The sequence below is a fragment of the Primulina tabacum genome, chromosome 1 (genome assembly GCF_025594145.1).
Source record: "Primulina tabacum isolate GXHZ01 chromosome 1, ASM2559414v2, whole genome shotgun sequence".
Taxonomy (NCBI): domain Eukaryota; kingdom Viridiplantae; phylum Streptophyta; class Magnoliopsida; order Lamiales; family Gesneriaceae; genus Primulina; species Primulina tabacum.
Genome location: NC_134550.1, coordinates 1,028,009 through 1,043,834, shown reverse-complemented (window position 1 = coordinate 1,043,834; position 15,826 = coordinate 1,028,009). Strand labels below are relative to the sequence as shown.

The 15,826-nt window shown below is 33.8% G+C and overlaps 1 protein-coding gene across 1 annotated transcript; it reads left to right on the top strand.

Moving 5' to 3' along the window:
* Window positions 1-9,764: 9,764 nt before the first annotated feature.
* On the top strand, window positions 9,765-15,742 carry LOC142544801 (ABC transporter B family member 15-like). Its single transcript, XM_075651867.1, has 7 exons — window positions 9,765-10,109; window positions 10,808-10,862; window positions 10,973-11,151; window positions 11,227-11,684; window positions 11,909-12,449; window positions 13,217-14,122; window positions 14,234-15,742. The coding sequence occupies exons 1-7, from the start codon at window positions 9,855-9,857 to the stop codon at window positions 15,620-15,622; spliced, it is 3,783 nt and encodes a 1,260-aa protein (XP_075507982.1). The 5' UTR covers window positions 9,765-9,854; the 3' UTR covers window positions 15,623-15,742.
* The last annotated feature ends 84 nt before the right edge of the window (window positions 15,743-15,826 follow it).

Below are 15,826 nucleotides of genomic sequence, written 5' to 3'. Positions count from 1 at the left end.
TTTTTAGAGAGAATTAGTTATATAAATTTGAATATATTATATATTTAACTGCAGTGGAAAATGTTAACAACGGTCCATGGGCCAATGAATACAATGGAATGGGCCTAACTTTCATACTCTAGATTCGTAACTTTTCGGTGTGGGGGACTTCATACTTTATCACAGGCAGACGGTAACATTAGATTCATTTTTTGACAAGTGAAAACTGTTACGACCAATGAAATCTGGATATCTCCATACTGGTATGATATTGTCCAATTTAGATTTTAACCCTCATGGTTTTGCTTCTGGAACCACCCAAAAGGCCTCATACCAATGGAGATATCATTCCATCTTTATAAACCCATGATCTTTCTCTAGATCTTTCAATGTGGGACTTTGGTTGCATCCCAACAAACTGTACTTTTTGTTAAGTATGTTTTCTTTTGCGAATCTGGTCTTTCACATTCTCAAATTCTGATCTTAGTTGTATGTCTTCAATTTTTTTGGCAATTTTAATTTTTTACACACGTTAGTACCGCATTTATGTTACATCAGCACCATGTCGGAACCATTTTAATCTGATATCATAACTGCTCCAAGACTTATTTTATACAATTATATTTAAGGATGACAGTTTCCTCCTAACAAGACAGAAAATCTTCTATCCAACTCGAATGAAAGAGGGTATGAAAGTGATTTTTACCCGATCAAATAAATGAATAATTGGGTATGTCGATTTTTGGAAAGCGGATGTGGTAACATCCTACTCATAACCGACCCGAATCCCGATTATACATATCAAAACAATAGATGTTTAGTTTGCTAGTAATTCTAATTTGTTTTTTGGGAATGATGGTAGTTGGATAGAATGAATAAAATTATTAATATAAAATTAATATTATTTTTATAGGATAATGGTATTGGAATAAATTATTTATAATATTTTGTTATTTGTTATATGATGTTTAGTTTGCTAGTTTTTTTTTATTTATTTAATATTTTTCTTATTGTTCTCTAAAGAATTTGATAAATAAACATAATTTTAGCGAACTAATTCAAATTTGAAAAAATACAATTATAAAAAGTAATTTGATATTTAGTTAGGTTATGAATATCAGTAATATAACTGATATGTAGATGATGATGAAAGTTGAATATCCGATGGGAATGGATAATAAGAATGAGTATGTGTACGGGGGTGGATAAAATAATGAAGATGGTGACAGAGGCATAAAATCCTACCCGAACTCGACCTATTGTCATCCCTAATTATATTAAATAGTATGTACACTACACACACATATATAATTAATGTATAAATTATAAATTGGTCCATTGGCATTCCCTCAATGGTGCCACAAAGGTCTCTACGTGATTATTTCAATTCAGATATATATAATTTCTTTAAATAGTTCATGGTTTTTTTAAGAAAAAAATTGATTCCTATTTAATCTCAATCCGATTTCAATCGATTTTAATTCGATTTCGGTTTTTGATTGAGTTACACTCTCAATCCCATAAATCCGAAAAAGGTAAATATGATATTATAAAGGACTGGTTCGTTTCATCACTCGGCAATCCAAAACCGGTTTAATTCGGTTCAGAACCAATACGATCTAGTTCATTAACATGCTTATATAGCGTATTAAACTGAAATTTGACATTTTCATAAATTAATATTGCAAAGAGATAAATACATAGAATAAATTTTTTTTTCCTTCATAATTTTAATATTAATATTACATTGATACCCCTCGTGTTTAATGCTTACTGCAGTGTCAAGTGTCAAATCCGGAATCGGATGGTTGGAACCAACCAACCAACATTCTATAATAACTTTTAATTAACAATTATTTTATATTTTATAAATAACATGTGTTACAGGAGCAATAGTAACACTGTAGTAATAAAAACGTCATATTTAGATTGTTGTACAGTTTAAAATATTTGAGTCGTATTGTTATTATTAATTATAAGTTTAAAATTTTTAAATTAAATGATAAACGGTTGTAAAAAATTAAATTAAATTATTGAAATATATTTATTTTCAATGCACGTCAAATCACTCCAGAAAAGCGCTCTAAGATAAGAACACCTAGCCCAACATCGATATTTAATTCATATAAATGTTTAAATTAAAATCGATCGTTGCTGAAAGAATCTACTAAAATTAATTTATTCTACATATCTGGCATTATAAAAAGGAGTCGAATCATTCAAGTAAAATGATGAATGATTTACTATTTGAAAATGGAATAACAATGCGGGCGAGAGGAAGTCGAGTCCCTTTCCATGGCCACCGAAACTGGATACATTCCAATATGAATGATACGTAGTTTTCAACTACTCGCCTGTTTTGTCCTGCACAGAAAACATATACAACTAAAAGTTATATATGCATTTTTTTTGATTGTATTCATGTATTATTGATCATAGAAACGAAGTTCAATCACGCTATTCGACTTCCAACAAGCGTGATTAATATGTAAGTGGCTTTAAAACAAAGGAGAGTGAGCACTTTGAAAGGAAAATGATGAACACTAAGAATAAATACATGCCAAAAAATCTTTACATTGTTGGTAGGGATATCTGATACTGTACATTTATTTGAAACGTGGAGGGAAATGGTCCGGGGAACATATAAACAATCCTAATCAGATAGGAAAAAGTTTATCGATTATAATTCCGATCGACGAAACAATATTCTTGCTTTTGAGGAGTTAATGCTGAATTGATTGAGTGCGAGAAATTTGAGGGCTAAAATCTCAAGTTCGAATCCAACAAAAGTCTTCTCGGCTGATCAAGCATGTCTTCTGCATATATATATATATATATATATATATTCCTTTAAATTTTTTGTATTATTGAATTCTTTTAAAGAAACTTGTCACTCTGGTGAAGTTTCCAGGTAGTGTAGATGTGATTAGATACACACAAATGCTTAACGAAATTAAAGAACAATTTTTGAAATGTGCAATTATAACTGAAAATTATTCGAAGGCGTGCTGTTTGGTGTCTAACCAACATTAGAAATCATTTTGACAAAACAACAGTAACATTAAATCATTTAACAGAAGTTAGGGAAAAAAAAAGCATTAAAATCAACGTTGGAAGAATTATGCCACACACCACTTATTCCCGCAAATTATAACTAAATGCCACATAAAAGCAAACTTTCTACACAAAAACAAAAATTGTTGAATATTTAGTGGATCAAAATGAAAACGAGACAACTTACTAGAGAAAAAAAAAATTAGTTTCCCTAAATTTTATTTATTATTTTTTTTGAAATATAATCTTGTTGTAAAAATTAAATATATTCAGTACCCACTCAAATAAAATTAAAACAATTTTCTGAAATTGATGTCTCACCTTTCACGATTAAAACACTATGTGCGTGAATTTTTTTAATAATTTATCAAGCTGATATATACTTCATATTATTTTCATTTTCCGAATTTAAATTAAAAATTGAACGTGACAAAAAAAAAATTCAAATTGGCCTTCTTCCGATCTGAAGTCCATTGAGCGTCTGATTTATAAATGCCATTCAATTTTACCATGAAAACCCCGACAATGGCCACTAAAGAAACTTATTACTCTATCGAATCCACAGTTGCGGATCAAAGTTTTTCTGTATGGGAATGATGGGACTGTGACATTCAATTTCCGTCCATACTGGCACTTGTCCACATATATTTCTAGAGAAAGAATTTTAAAAACAGTATTTTTAATCAAAAATTTTCAAAAAAATATATGATCTTTTCATTTTTTTATAAAAAAAAATAAATAAACAAACAATATAAGTAAATTTTAATTAATGAATTTGATCTGACTCAGTCTTATTATATTTTGGCCTTATAAAAAAAAAAAAAAGCTTCACATCCAAAAATGAGAATATCTCCACTAGTCACGAGAAAAAGTGTAGGATAATATACTAGTACAGGTTACCTATTTTTAGAGACTTATTTTAAATCTTTCTTGGTTTCACATTCTTAATTGATTTATTTCTTTTTCATCAACTATGTGCTTAATTAGCAATAACTTGACTCTATGTGCAAAAAAATTGTTAGATCGTCTTAATTCTGTATGCATGGTACAATAACATCGAGGGAAAGATCCGAGTAAGCAATGCAGTTGACAAATCTAGTTTTCAAAATAATTAGGTTACACTTTGGATCACAGGGCACATATCAAGTATTCTGTTGGGTGCAATAATTGTCTCTGCTTGGTAGAACGATCGAACCGTGGTGTTGGAATCGCTGTGCGGTTTAAAAGATTTGAGTTGCACCATTACTACTAGCTATAGTTTTTGGTAAATCTGTAAGAACTCGGTCCTACATATCCAATCAGTCCTTGCATATGAATTCGTCAAAAAACAAGTATGAAATCGAGCATATCAGTCCTAAGAAAAGTTATTTATAGTGGTATCGATTGAACTCGGTTATTTTATCTGTAATAACAGTTTAATGTTATGATTCAATCATTCTCTTAGTAAAAACAGTGATGCAACAAGTAAAACTACATGCATATTGTGACCAATATCTCATTAAAGAAGATAATTATTGCAACAAACAATTTCAAAACTCGGCGAAAATCAAATGGGAGCGATTTTTTCTATTTTTTCCTTGAAACAACTTTCGTGTTTCCCAAATTCATCCAATGTATATGGTACGAGTGGTGGGGAGGAAAGAATAGTTCCCTAATCTCAAATAACAGTATCCTCACCCCTCCAACTCTTCGACTTTCTTATGGTTATAAGTTAGAAGTCCTTTACAAAAATCGTCTAATTCAGATGGAAAAAGAATCTGGATATTCAAATAATTAAATTTCCAGGTTATAAACCAAGTTTTTCATTCATTAATTCACATATTATAAACTTTATTATTTTTTGGTGATATATTTTGGCAAACAAATTCGAGCATGCTCTTAAAAAATAATGGCGATTTTAGGTACCTTTTGACGATATGTAAATGGCATTTGAAAGTGGGATTCGAGTAAAGTGAAAGGAAATAAGTGGTGGGGGGACAAATTAACACGTGAAGGGATGTCTCAGTTTCAATGATAAAATCGATTAATTAAATCAACTCAAGTACATAATTAATGACGTCAAAATTCTTGACGAGACAAATTAAATTAATAATTAACAATAGTACGGTTGAATTAGATTGAGTTAGTAGCAAAAAAACTGTAACCAAAGTTCGGAATTTTCCTAGATTTTATCAAATACAAAATCAAATCAATAAAGCCGGCCCCATGTGACTTTTATTGTGAACAAAATTTCGGTTTATCTTGACAAACCGACCTAACCTAATAAATTAGAAATTTGGTTCGTTTATTTCGAAAGTTCATTTTTTAAAAACATATTGTTTAAATTGATTTGGTTTCGATTTTGGATGTAAAAAATGCTTAAACGGGTTTATATTTTTATTTATAAAATCATTTAGTGCAATAATTGTCTCTTGCTAGATAGAACAATCGAAATGTGACGCTTGAGGCTGTTGTACAGTTTATAAAGATTTAAGTTGCGCTGTTAGCACCAACTATATTTTATTTTTGGTAAAGTGATAAATGTTTCATCTTAACATTGGTGTGAAAAGCTAAGGGAACGCGTTTGATTCTCATTTATTGTAATAAGTGCAATTATTTGGAAGGAGATTGTTGGAGTACAATAATTGTCAATGTTGAGTAGAATAATCGAAATGTAGTTCTAAAGAATGTTGTACAATTTAGAAATATTTGAATTTTATTGTTAACACCAGATATAACATATGTTAGACGAGAAATGGTACTTGTGGAATAAAAGATAATTAAATTTTATTTACTATTTTTTAAAATAAAAATTAATTTTTACCTTGTTTACTTCTAACCATATTTTGGTTTAATTATAACAATAATGTTTTTTTACTAGTGAGCACAATGAGATTTAACTGCCAATTATTGATTTTATGCTTTCATAATTAAGGAAAAAAAATATTTTATAAAAATTATGAAGGAAATAAATTATATATTTTTTAAAAGTAAATATTTATGAAAAAGGCACATGCACTGATTTTGCATTCTGGTTCCCAATGCCACCAAAAATTCACGATTGAACGAGAAGTTGCAACAAATGCCTGTGTTTTTAATTTTTATATAATATATTCGAATACCTCCCGGGAACACACGAAAGAAATTTTTATATAATATTCTGACAACATTTATTTTTAATTATTTGTAATTCAGTGCATATCAGATTCCAAAAAATAGGTCGGGCATTATTTTGCCTTGTATTTGCGAGTTTTTTTTTTTCTATATCGATCTATTCATAGTTTTAATTTAATAATTTGTATATATATATATATATATATTTTTAAATTTTAATTTTTTTTTATATTGATAATGTCTAATGCCACACCATGAAAGATGATTAGAATTGAAAGAAAAATACAATTTGCCATAAATAGATTAGTAATATGATAAAATTGAAAATTTTATAAATTAAAAGATGAATATATATATTTAAATAATGCGCATGAATTTTTTTGAGAAATAAAATGATTTACTTCAAAAGTCGAACCGTTCAGGAAAATAATTGTTGTTTTATTATATGTCAGAACCTGGAAATTAAGTAAAATGTTCACATTTGGTCTGTACATTAGTTTATTTTAACGAAATATTAATTTCATTAAAATCGGTAAAAATTCAAGATCCAAATATTCTGGACATCCTCACGAGATGATAATATAATACACCATAATCAAAATACATACAACTAGCTAGAAACTAGAAATGTTATTCCATTCGCGTCAGGTATGTAGCGAAAAGTGTGGATCTGAATTCTTCTAATTATACTAGAAATGTTATTTCATCCGTTGTCTATTAGCGCGTTTTTTTTGGACAATTGTCGATTGGCGTGTTTTTTGGACAAACAACAACGATTTTGTTATATTTAGCGACGATTATATAGCTTGTATGACCGAATGCTTGCCGCTTTATCAAAAGCTATATAGCTGGTGGTAATGATGAAACTCAAATCTTTTAAACCGCACAGCAGCTCAAACACAACGATTCAATTACTCTACCAAGCAGGGACAATTATTGCACCCAACAATCTCTCTCCCAATAATTGCACTCCTTGCAATCAATGTGAATCGAACCCGTGATCTTGGCTCTGATACCAATTGTATGACCGAGCGCTTGCCGCTTTTCCAAAAGCTATAGCTGGTATGACCGAATGCTTGCCGCTTTATCAAAAGCTATATAGCTGGTGGTAATGATGAAACTCAAATCTTTTAAACCGCACAACAGCTCAAGCACCACGGCTCGATCACTCTACCAAGCAGGAACAATTATCGCACTCAACATAGCGACAGTTTTGCTGAAAACCATCGCAATTTTTAAATTAGGGACGGTTTTGCCTAAACCTTCGCTATCTTTTGGCAAAACCGTCGCAATTTTTAAATTAGCGTCGGTTTAATAAAAAACCGTCACAAATTGTCTATAAATATCCACGTTTTCAATCCATTTTCTTCCACACCACTTCACAACACTTAAAATTTTTCTCTCTTATACTATTTTAGTCTTGATTTAGGGTAAATTTTTTCGTTTCAGTTTTTGGTAAATTTTTTCGTTTCAATTTTTGGTAAATTTTTAATTATTAGTTAAGATCATTAATATTGTTAATATATTCTGATTGTAAGTTTTTTTTAGATTTATTAAATTATCAAAAGTAATTTTTTTTATTTTACTGAAAAAATTAGCGACAGACATCATGTTTAACCGTCGCTAAAAGTAGCGACGAACTCTAGAAAAACCTGTCGCTAATTTTAGCGACGTTGCTAATTAGAGACGTTTTATATGATTTCTGTCGCCAATTTCAGCGACAGTAAAATTCGTCGCTAATTACTAATCCGTCGCAAATGATAGAAAAGATAACAGTTTTAAACCGTTGTTGTTGACCGCACTTTCAACAACACCCTCATTTACAATAGTTAGTAGTGAATAAACAATTACAGTATCATCCTTAGCAATTAACTTTTATTTACATTCATTAATTATTAAAAATGTTAAATCGTAATTTCCACTTTATCTCGAGTTTAATCTATCAAACTAAATATATTATTATTGCAAAAAAAACTCTTGCAAGACCGTATCACTGGTCTATTTGATGAGACATGGCTCCTACTCGATCCGACTAATGAAAAGTAATATTTTTTATTCCAAAGGTGTTACTTCTCAATCTAAATATGGTTTGACTCGATCTGTCTCACTGATATAGAGTCGTGAAACCGTATCACATATATAAAGTCATGAGATCATCTCACACGAAATTTATTCATTATTATTGATGAGTATGTCTTTAGTAAGACGATTTCACAGATATTTATTCGTGAGACATGTCAACCATGTTATATTTACAATAAAAAGTAATACTCATTTGGTGATCCAAATAGAAGATCGTATCATAAAATTGACTCTTGAGATTGTTTCACGATAGTTTTTGTGATTATTAATAGACACAATGTTTTACCATAACATCTATCCAAGTAAACGATCCAGCAAATTTAGCTATCACTTTGACAATAAACGAGATACAAATGAAAAGAATATGCATGTTGAAAAGCTCATGAGCCTACCCCTTTCAGGTCTTACAATCACACCCATTATAATAGCTCATGAAACCAAGTCACATGATTCCCCACTCCCCTGTATTACCTTAATCAATTTTGTCCTTGATTTAAGTTAACTAATCAAATTAGCCTTTTGAATATTTTAAATTCCAAACATATCCTTTAATTCCAAATATGTTAATAAAGTATTTTACCTTTTTTATATATAATTTTACATTAATGAAAATATAATTAAAAAATTATAGTTTATATTAAATCGAAAAACTATAATTGTATAATTATACACTAATTCATATTAAAGTTTTATAATTTTATTAAAATATTATTAATATAAATTAATGTATTTCAAACTAAATAAAAAATCACATTATTCATAACAAATTAATAATACTCAAATTTATTTTTAAGCATCTAAATTAAATGATGAATTGTTACTCTAATATTAAAGTTGATATATCGATATTAATAAATTTAAATACCGAAGAAATTTTTTTATTTTGAACTATCATTGAATTAAATATATTAGACCTAAAAAATAAAATCACATTTTAAAAAATCAGCTCATCGAAAATATAGAATGGATTTCGTAATTATCATAAAATTACAATTTTTATAACTGTTAAGAAAGTTTAAAATATAAATGATAAAATTATGAATTTTAAAAAAATTAAAACTAAAATATAGATTATACTATGTTACAAAATCGAAAAGTTATATTTTAGTACTATATTTTTAAATGTTAAAAATATATTTTCTAATGATTGGAAAAAATCTTTTATCTTTCGTAAAAAAAATGTGAAAATTCGTTTAAATAATTCTTAAATGTATATCCGTCAAAACAACATTTAAAACTGTATCAATCGATTATGTTGAAGAGACCTTCAAAAACCATATTAAAACAATTTTTTTATGCATATTTCTATTTTTAACATATTGTATATTGAACTTTTTGATAAATAAATATAAAAATAAATAACTTCTTGCTTGTGGATGACCAAAAATCTTATATATATAATTTAATTATTCTAAATCATGTCAGGAGAGTATTTAAAGATTATTAAATTAGATAAAGGTAGTGAAATATTTAACATATGAGACTATTTTTTTTTAAAAAATAATCTTTTTAGAAAGACTAGAATATTTATATAATACAAACCGATCATCTCCATTCCTGCTGCAATTCTTGGTGGGTGCAGCAGTACATAGATTTCTGCTGCATGCAATTCTTCGGTAGTAAATAAAAGAAAGAAAAAAAGAGAAATGGGGGAATCTAATATTGATAAACAAACGACTCAGAAGAACACGAAGAAGAGAAATGAAAGCATTTCTTTTCGTTCGATTTTCATGCATGCTGATTCTTGGGATATGGTTCTGATGAGTTTCGGGTTGTTGGGTGCTTTCGGCGATGGAGTCTCCATGCCTGTGATGCTTTTAGTCACCAGTAAACTTATGAACAGTTTTGGTAACTCTGCGGATTCACTCTCCAATGGTGATTTTACTCACAGCATCAACAAGGTTTGGTTGCCACCCCGACCCGTCCAGTGCCGTAAAAAAAATTCGTAACAGTGAAATTAATGTATTTTGTGGCCCGAAAATTTTATAACTTCCACAAGTGATGTAATTAACCTGGCTGGCTTGTGCTGCTGCCCCCACCAGTTTGTTACGGAGAAATTGTATCTTCTCTCTCTGTTTTGGGTTCTTGGCCACTGTTTTTGACTGGAATTCTTGATCATAGTTTTTGTTGTTAATCTCAAATCAAGTGGTTGTAGAAGACTTGGTGGGAAAAGGGATTTCTATCTCCTGTTTGTTGATCGGTTTTTAGTGTATATTCTCATGTTATTGCATCACTTTGACAATCCATCAGGCCAAGGAAATCTCAAGTTTTGTTGTATTTTGGTGGCACGACAGATTGACTTAGTTTACATATGCCGGCATGTTCTGTCATTATGTGCATAGTTTTTACTAACGGGTGGACCAAGATTTTAGCGTCGCGTTATGGTCTTTGATAGGCTTTAATCGTCGCCTTGTTATTTAGTTAATTGATACAAAAGCACTTGTCCGAATTCTCTACTGTATTCTGGGATTGAGAGATGGAAAATATGCGTCAAATTTTTATTTTCTGATATACAATGGCATTAGTTTCCTTAAATGTTCATTTATGTGGCTAAGCTGACAAATTTTTGTCTCGTTCTTTGATTTTATGTATATTTCAGAATGCATTGGTTCTTTGCTACATGGGTTGCGCGCAATGGGTTGCTTGTTTTCTCGGTAGGTGTGTTTAAATTTCATGAAAGGAGACATCAGAATTCGTGTATAATTCCACCAACTTAATTAATCATCTGACTTAATTTATAATTAATTAATTCCCCTTTTTTCAGAGGGATATTGTTGGACAAGAACAGCGGAGAGACAAGCTTCCAGATTGAGAACAAGATATTTAAAGGCTGTAATGAGGCAAGATGTCGGATACTTTGATTTGCACGTTACCAGCACGGCGGAGGTGATCCAAAGTGTCTCCAGCGACAGTTTAGTGATTCAAGATGCTATCAGTGAAAAGGTTTATTTGTCGCTAAAGGCTCGTTTCGTTGTGGTTGTTTCAAGGAATTTTAACGAACTTGATTTCACCTAACAGGTTCCGGTTTTTGTGATGAACCTATCCACATTCCTTGGTTCCTACCTGGTGGCGTTCGTGCTGTTATGGAGACTAGCAATCGTCGGGTTCCCGTTCATCATATTACTCGTCATACCAGGTTTGATGTATGGAAGGGCTCTCACGAGCATTGCGAGAAAAATCAGGGACGAGTACAACAAAGCGGGCGTGATAGTGGAGCAGGCCATTTCTTCTGTGCGAACGGTTTATTCGTTCGTCGGGGAGAGCAAGACAATTGCCGCGTATTCGGCTGCTTTGCAAGGGACTGTGAGATTGGGACTCAGGCAAGGTTTAACCAAAGGTTTGGCTATCGGGAGTAATGGTGTAGTGTTTGCTATTTGGTCTTTCATGGCTTATTATGGCAGCAGATTGGTTATGTACCACGGTGCACAAGGTGGCACCGTTTTCGCAGTCGGAGCAGCAATTGCTATCGGGGGCCTGTGAGTATTCATAACATAATCAGGACGGATACTAGAATTTCAAAGAGGGAAAAGAACTTGTAATTTCAAAAGTTATACTTAAAATTTTTAAATCTTTTTACGTCGCCAACTTACCTCTTACTGGATTCACTCTTTACTAATGGAGCACACTTGTTCTTTGGATTGGATTTGCAGTAATTGTTTCAGTGAATGAAAGCTAAATTTTCTTTCATTTCAATGGACAGATCATTAGGTTCAGGTTTATCCAATGTCAAATATTTTTCCGAGGCAAGTGCTGCAGGGGAGCGAATAAGGGCAGTCATCAAGCGAGTGCCTAAGATAGACTCGGATAGTATGCAAGGGCAAGTGCTACAAAACGTGTCTGGAGAGGTCCAATTCAAGGATGTTGCGTTTGCTTACCCCTCGAGACCGGATAGCAAAATCTTCGAAGACTTTAACTTGAAAATCCCGGCGGGGAAGGCGATGGCATTGGTTGGAGGGAGTGGGTCAGGGAAGTCGACGGTGATCGCGCTGTTGCAAAGATTTTACGACCCACTCAGTGGCGAAATTCAAGTCGATGGTGTGGCCATCGACAAGTTGCAACTCAAGTGGTTAAGGTCACAAATGGGGTTGGTTAGTCAAGAGCCAGCACTCTTCGCCACAACCATTAAAGAAAACATACTTTTTGGGAAGGAGGATGCATCAATGGAGGAGGTTGCGGAGGCTGCCAAAGCTTCCAATGCTCATAACTTCATTACTCAGCTGCCTCAGGGTTATGATACTCAGGTTCGCACGGAATCTTTTACATAAAAATATGCATATTGCGGTAAAATCATGAGTTTTTAATCCTAAAATAAACTAAGTAGTCCTATGCCAAAACTTTTATGTTTATCGAAAACGGTAATATTGTCTTGTTTTCTTTTTTAAAGAAAAGATCATAATCGTGGGGCATTGGTTACACAATTAGGGATGGAAATGATACGACACACCATTATTGGGAAATTTTTCATGCGAAGTGACATGTAGGTCTTTTTGGAATAATTTTGGAGACCAACTAATTTTGGATTTTCCTGAATTTTTCCGTTTAGCAATAATGGTAATAGTTCCCCAAAAAGGAGTTGAAAGAATTGAGGCCTCCACCAATATTATATTGATCACGTTATGGTGATTATCTCCTTGAATGTTGTACGTTTAATAAATATGTCTGATGTTTACATTGAAGGGGACATAAATTGAAAACCATCCACTTTGGTTAAGTATACGTTATTTTGCCAGAATCATAGATCATGCGATGAATTTAAATAATAAAAAAGAAAATTTACATTTTTTGGTATAACTTTTTCAATTTTGATCATATGAATTTACGGTCTTAATCTAACAATTTATTTTTTTTCGATTTTGTAATCCATTAACTATTTTAGAGTAACACGTGAGGACAAATAATTTGTATTTGAAATCAAGAAAGGATGAAACGGTTTGATCATTTTTGGTAGCAAACTCGGGTTCATGCTCCTTGTTTATCAGAGCTGAAATTTTGTAACATGAAATTGTAGGTTGGCGAGAGAGGAGTACAAATGTCCGGAGGGCAGAAACAGAGAATCGCCATAGCCAGAGCCATCATCAAGGCACCTAAAATCCTCCTCCTCGACGAGGCCACGAGTGCTCTCGACTCCGAATCCGAAAGGGTGGTCCAAGAGGCACTCGACAAGGCCGCAGTTGGCCGCACCACCATCATAATAGCACACCGCCTCTCCACAATTCGGAATGTTGATCTTATCGCTGTTGTACAGAATGGATATGTCCATGAAATAGGTTCACACGATGAGCTCATCGGAAATCGCAATGGCGTATACACTACACTCGTTCGTCTCCAACAAACCAACAGAACCGAAGATATCGTGAAAGCTAATCAAAGTCATGTTGGATCAGCGTCGATCTCCAACGCTGATGTTCACAGCATGAGTAGCCGAAGGCTGACTATGGTCAGCCGGTCTAGTTCAGCCAATTCTGGTGCACTTAACCGCAGGGGAGACTTGGGTTTTGTCACTCCTACTGTTCAAGTTTTTTCTACGCCCTCATTTAAAAGATTGCTAGCCATGAATTTGCCAGAGTGGAAGCAAGCGACATTAGGGTGTATAGGGGCCATCTTGTTTGGCGCCATTCAGCCCTTGTATGCATTCCAAATGGGATCAATGATATCCGTATATTTTCTTCCGGATCATAACGTAATAGAGGAGAAGACGAAGATATACGCTTTGAGTTTTATGGGGCTTGCTGTTTTCTCTCTTTTGATCAATATTTGCCAGCATTATAATTTTGCAGCAATGGGGGAGAATCTGACCAAGAGGATTAGGGAAAGAATGCTGTCAAAGATGCTCACATTCGAAATCGGGTGGTTCGATAAAGATGAGAATGCTACCGGCGCTGTTTGCTCTCGACTAGCCAAAGATGCCAATGTGGTGAGTTGATAAATAGATGTGCTTTTTTTATGTTTATTTTACTTGCTAATTCGTCATATGAGTTTGATTTTCCGAATTTACAACCTTTTGTGTATCCCATTTGATCTGTAGGTGAGGTCTCTAGTTGGTGACAGAATGGCTCTTTTGATCCAAACTTGTTCAGCCGTGATAATTGCTTGCACAATGGGACTTGCCATCGCATGGAAGCTTGCATTAGTAATGATCGCGGTGCAACCCTTGTTTATAATTTGCTTCTATTTAAAGAGAGTCTTGCTCAGAAACATGTCTGTAAAGGCCATGAAATCCCAAGAAGAAAGTAGCAAGCTGGCAGCAGAAGCCGTCTCCAATCTCCGAACCGTGACAGCCTTTTCCTCCCAGGCTCGAATTCTCCGAATGCTCGAGAAAGCTCAAGAAGGGCCGCAAAAGGAGAGCCTACGCCAGTCATGGTTTGCTGGAATCGGGCTCGGGATGTCCCAAAGCCTCATGACTTGCAGTTGGGGGTTGGATTTTTGGTATGGCGGAAAACTTTTAGCAGAAAGGTTCCTTGGCGCAGAAGCATTGTTCCAAACTTTCATGATCTTGGTGAGCACAGGCCGTGTTATAGCCGATGCTGGAACAATGACCAATGATCTCGCGAAAGGCGCTGATGCCGTTGGGTCAGTTTTCGCGGTGCTGGACCGATATTCATTGATTGAACCTGAAGATCCGGATGGTTACAAGGCTGATAAGCTAACAGGCCATGTTGAGCTAGAAGATGTCGATTTCGCCTACCCTGCACGACCTAACACAATCATTTTCAAAAGCTTCTCAATTGATATCGAGCCAGGGAAATCAACAGCGTTGGTCGGGCAAAGCGGCTGTGGAAAATCAACCATCATAGGCCTGATCGAAAGATTCTACGACCCTTTGAAAGGTACCGTGAAAATAGATGGCCGAGACATCAAATCATACCACCTAAGGTCATTAAGAGATACCATCGCCCTCGTCAGCCAAGAGCCAACGCTCTTCGGGGGCACCATACGGGAAAACATCACATACGGAGCATCCGAAGACCTCGACGAGGTCGAGGTCATCGAGGCAGCGAAGGCCGCAAACGCCCACGACTTCATCGCTGGGCTAAAAGACGGATACGAAACCTTCTGCGGCGACAGAGGGCTGCAACTATCCGGCGGCCAGAAGCAACGTATTGCCATAGCACGCGCCATCCTGAAAAACCCGGCAATCTTGCTGCTGGACGAGGCTACCAGCGCGTTGGACACACAGTCGGAGAAGGTGGTGCAAGATGCATTGGAGAGAGTTATGGTAGGGAGGACTAGTGTGGTGGTGGCACACAGGCTAAGCACCATACAGAATTGTGATAGCATTGCTGTTTTGGACAAGGGTAAAGTGTTGGAAAAGGGGACACACTCTTCGTTGCTGAGCAGAGGGGCGAATGGAGCTTATTATGCACTTGTTAATCTACAGAGAACGCCTACCGATAGTACTAACATAGGGAACTAATCGGTGTGTGTTTCTTTTGTGTATTTAGCCACTGATTCAGTTGGATTCAGTTGCAATATTTTACTATGCTATTATTATTATCATCATTACCATGATCTGAAACTAATTTGTACTGGCCTATGTAAATGTTCAATACTTAGTTAAACAAAAGGCATCGATCACAGATTCCATCGTAAAACAAATGCTGTTAAATTGACTATATTC

Bases quoted from the DNA above. Each gene is read 5' to 3' on its own strand.
- LOC142544801 (XM_075651867.1), top strand. From the start codon at position 9,855: ATGGGGGAATCTAATATTGATAAACAAACGACTCAGAAGAACACGAAG. The intron at 11,685-11,908 runs GTGAGTATTCAT...TTCAATGGACAG, and splicing joins GCAATTGCTATCGGGGGCCT to ATCATTAGGTTCAGGTTTAT. The intron at 12,450-13,216 runs GTTCGCACGGAA...ATGAAATTGTAG, and splicing joins CTCAGGGTTATGATACTCAG to GTTGGCGAGAGAGGAGTACA.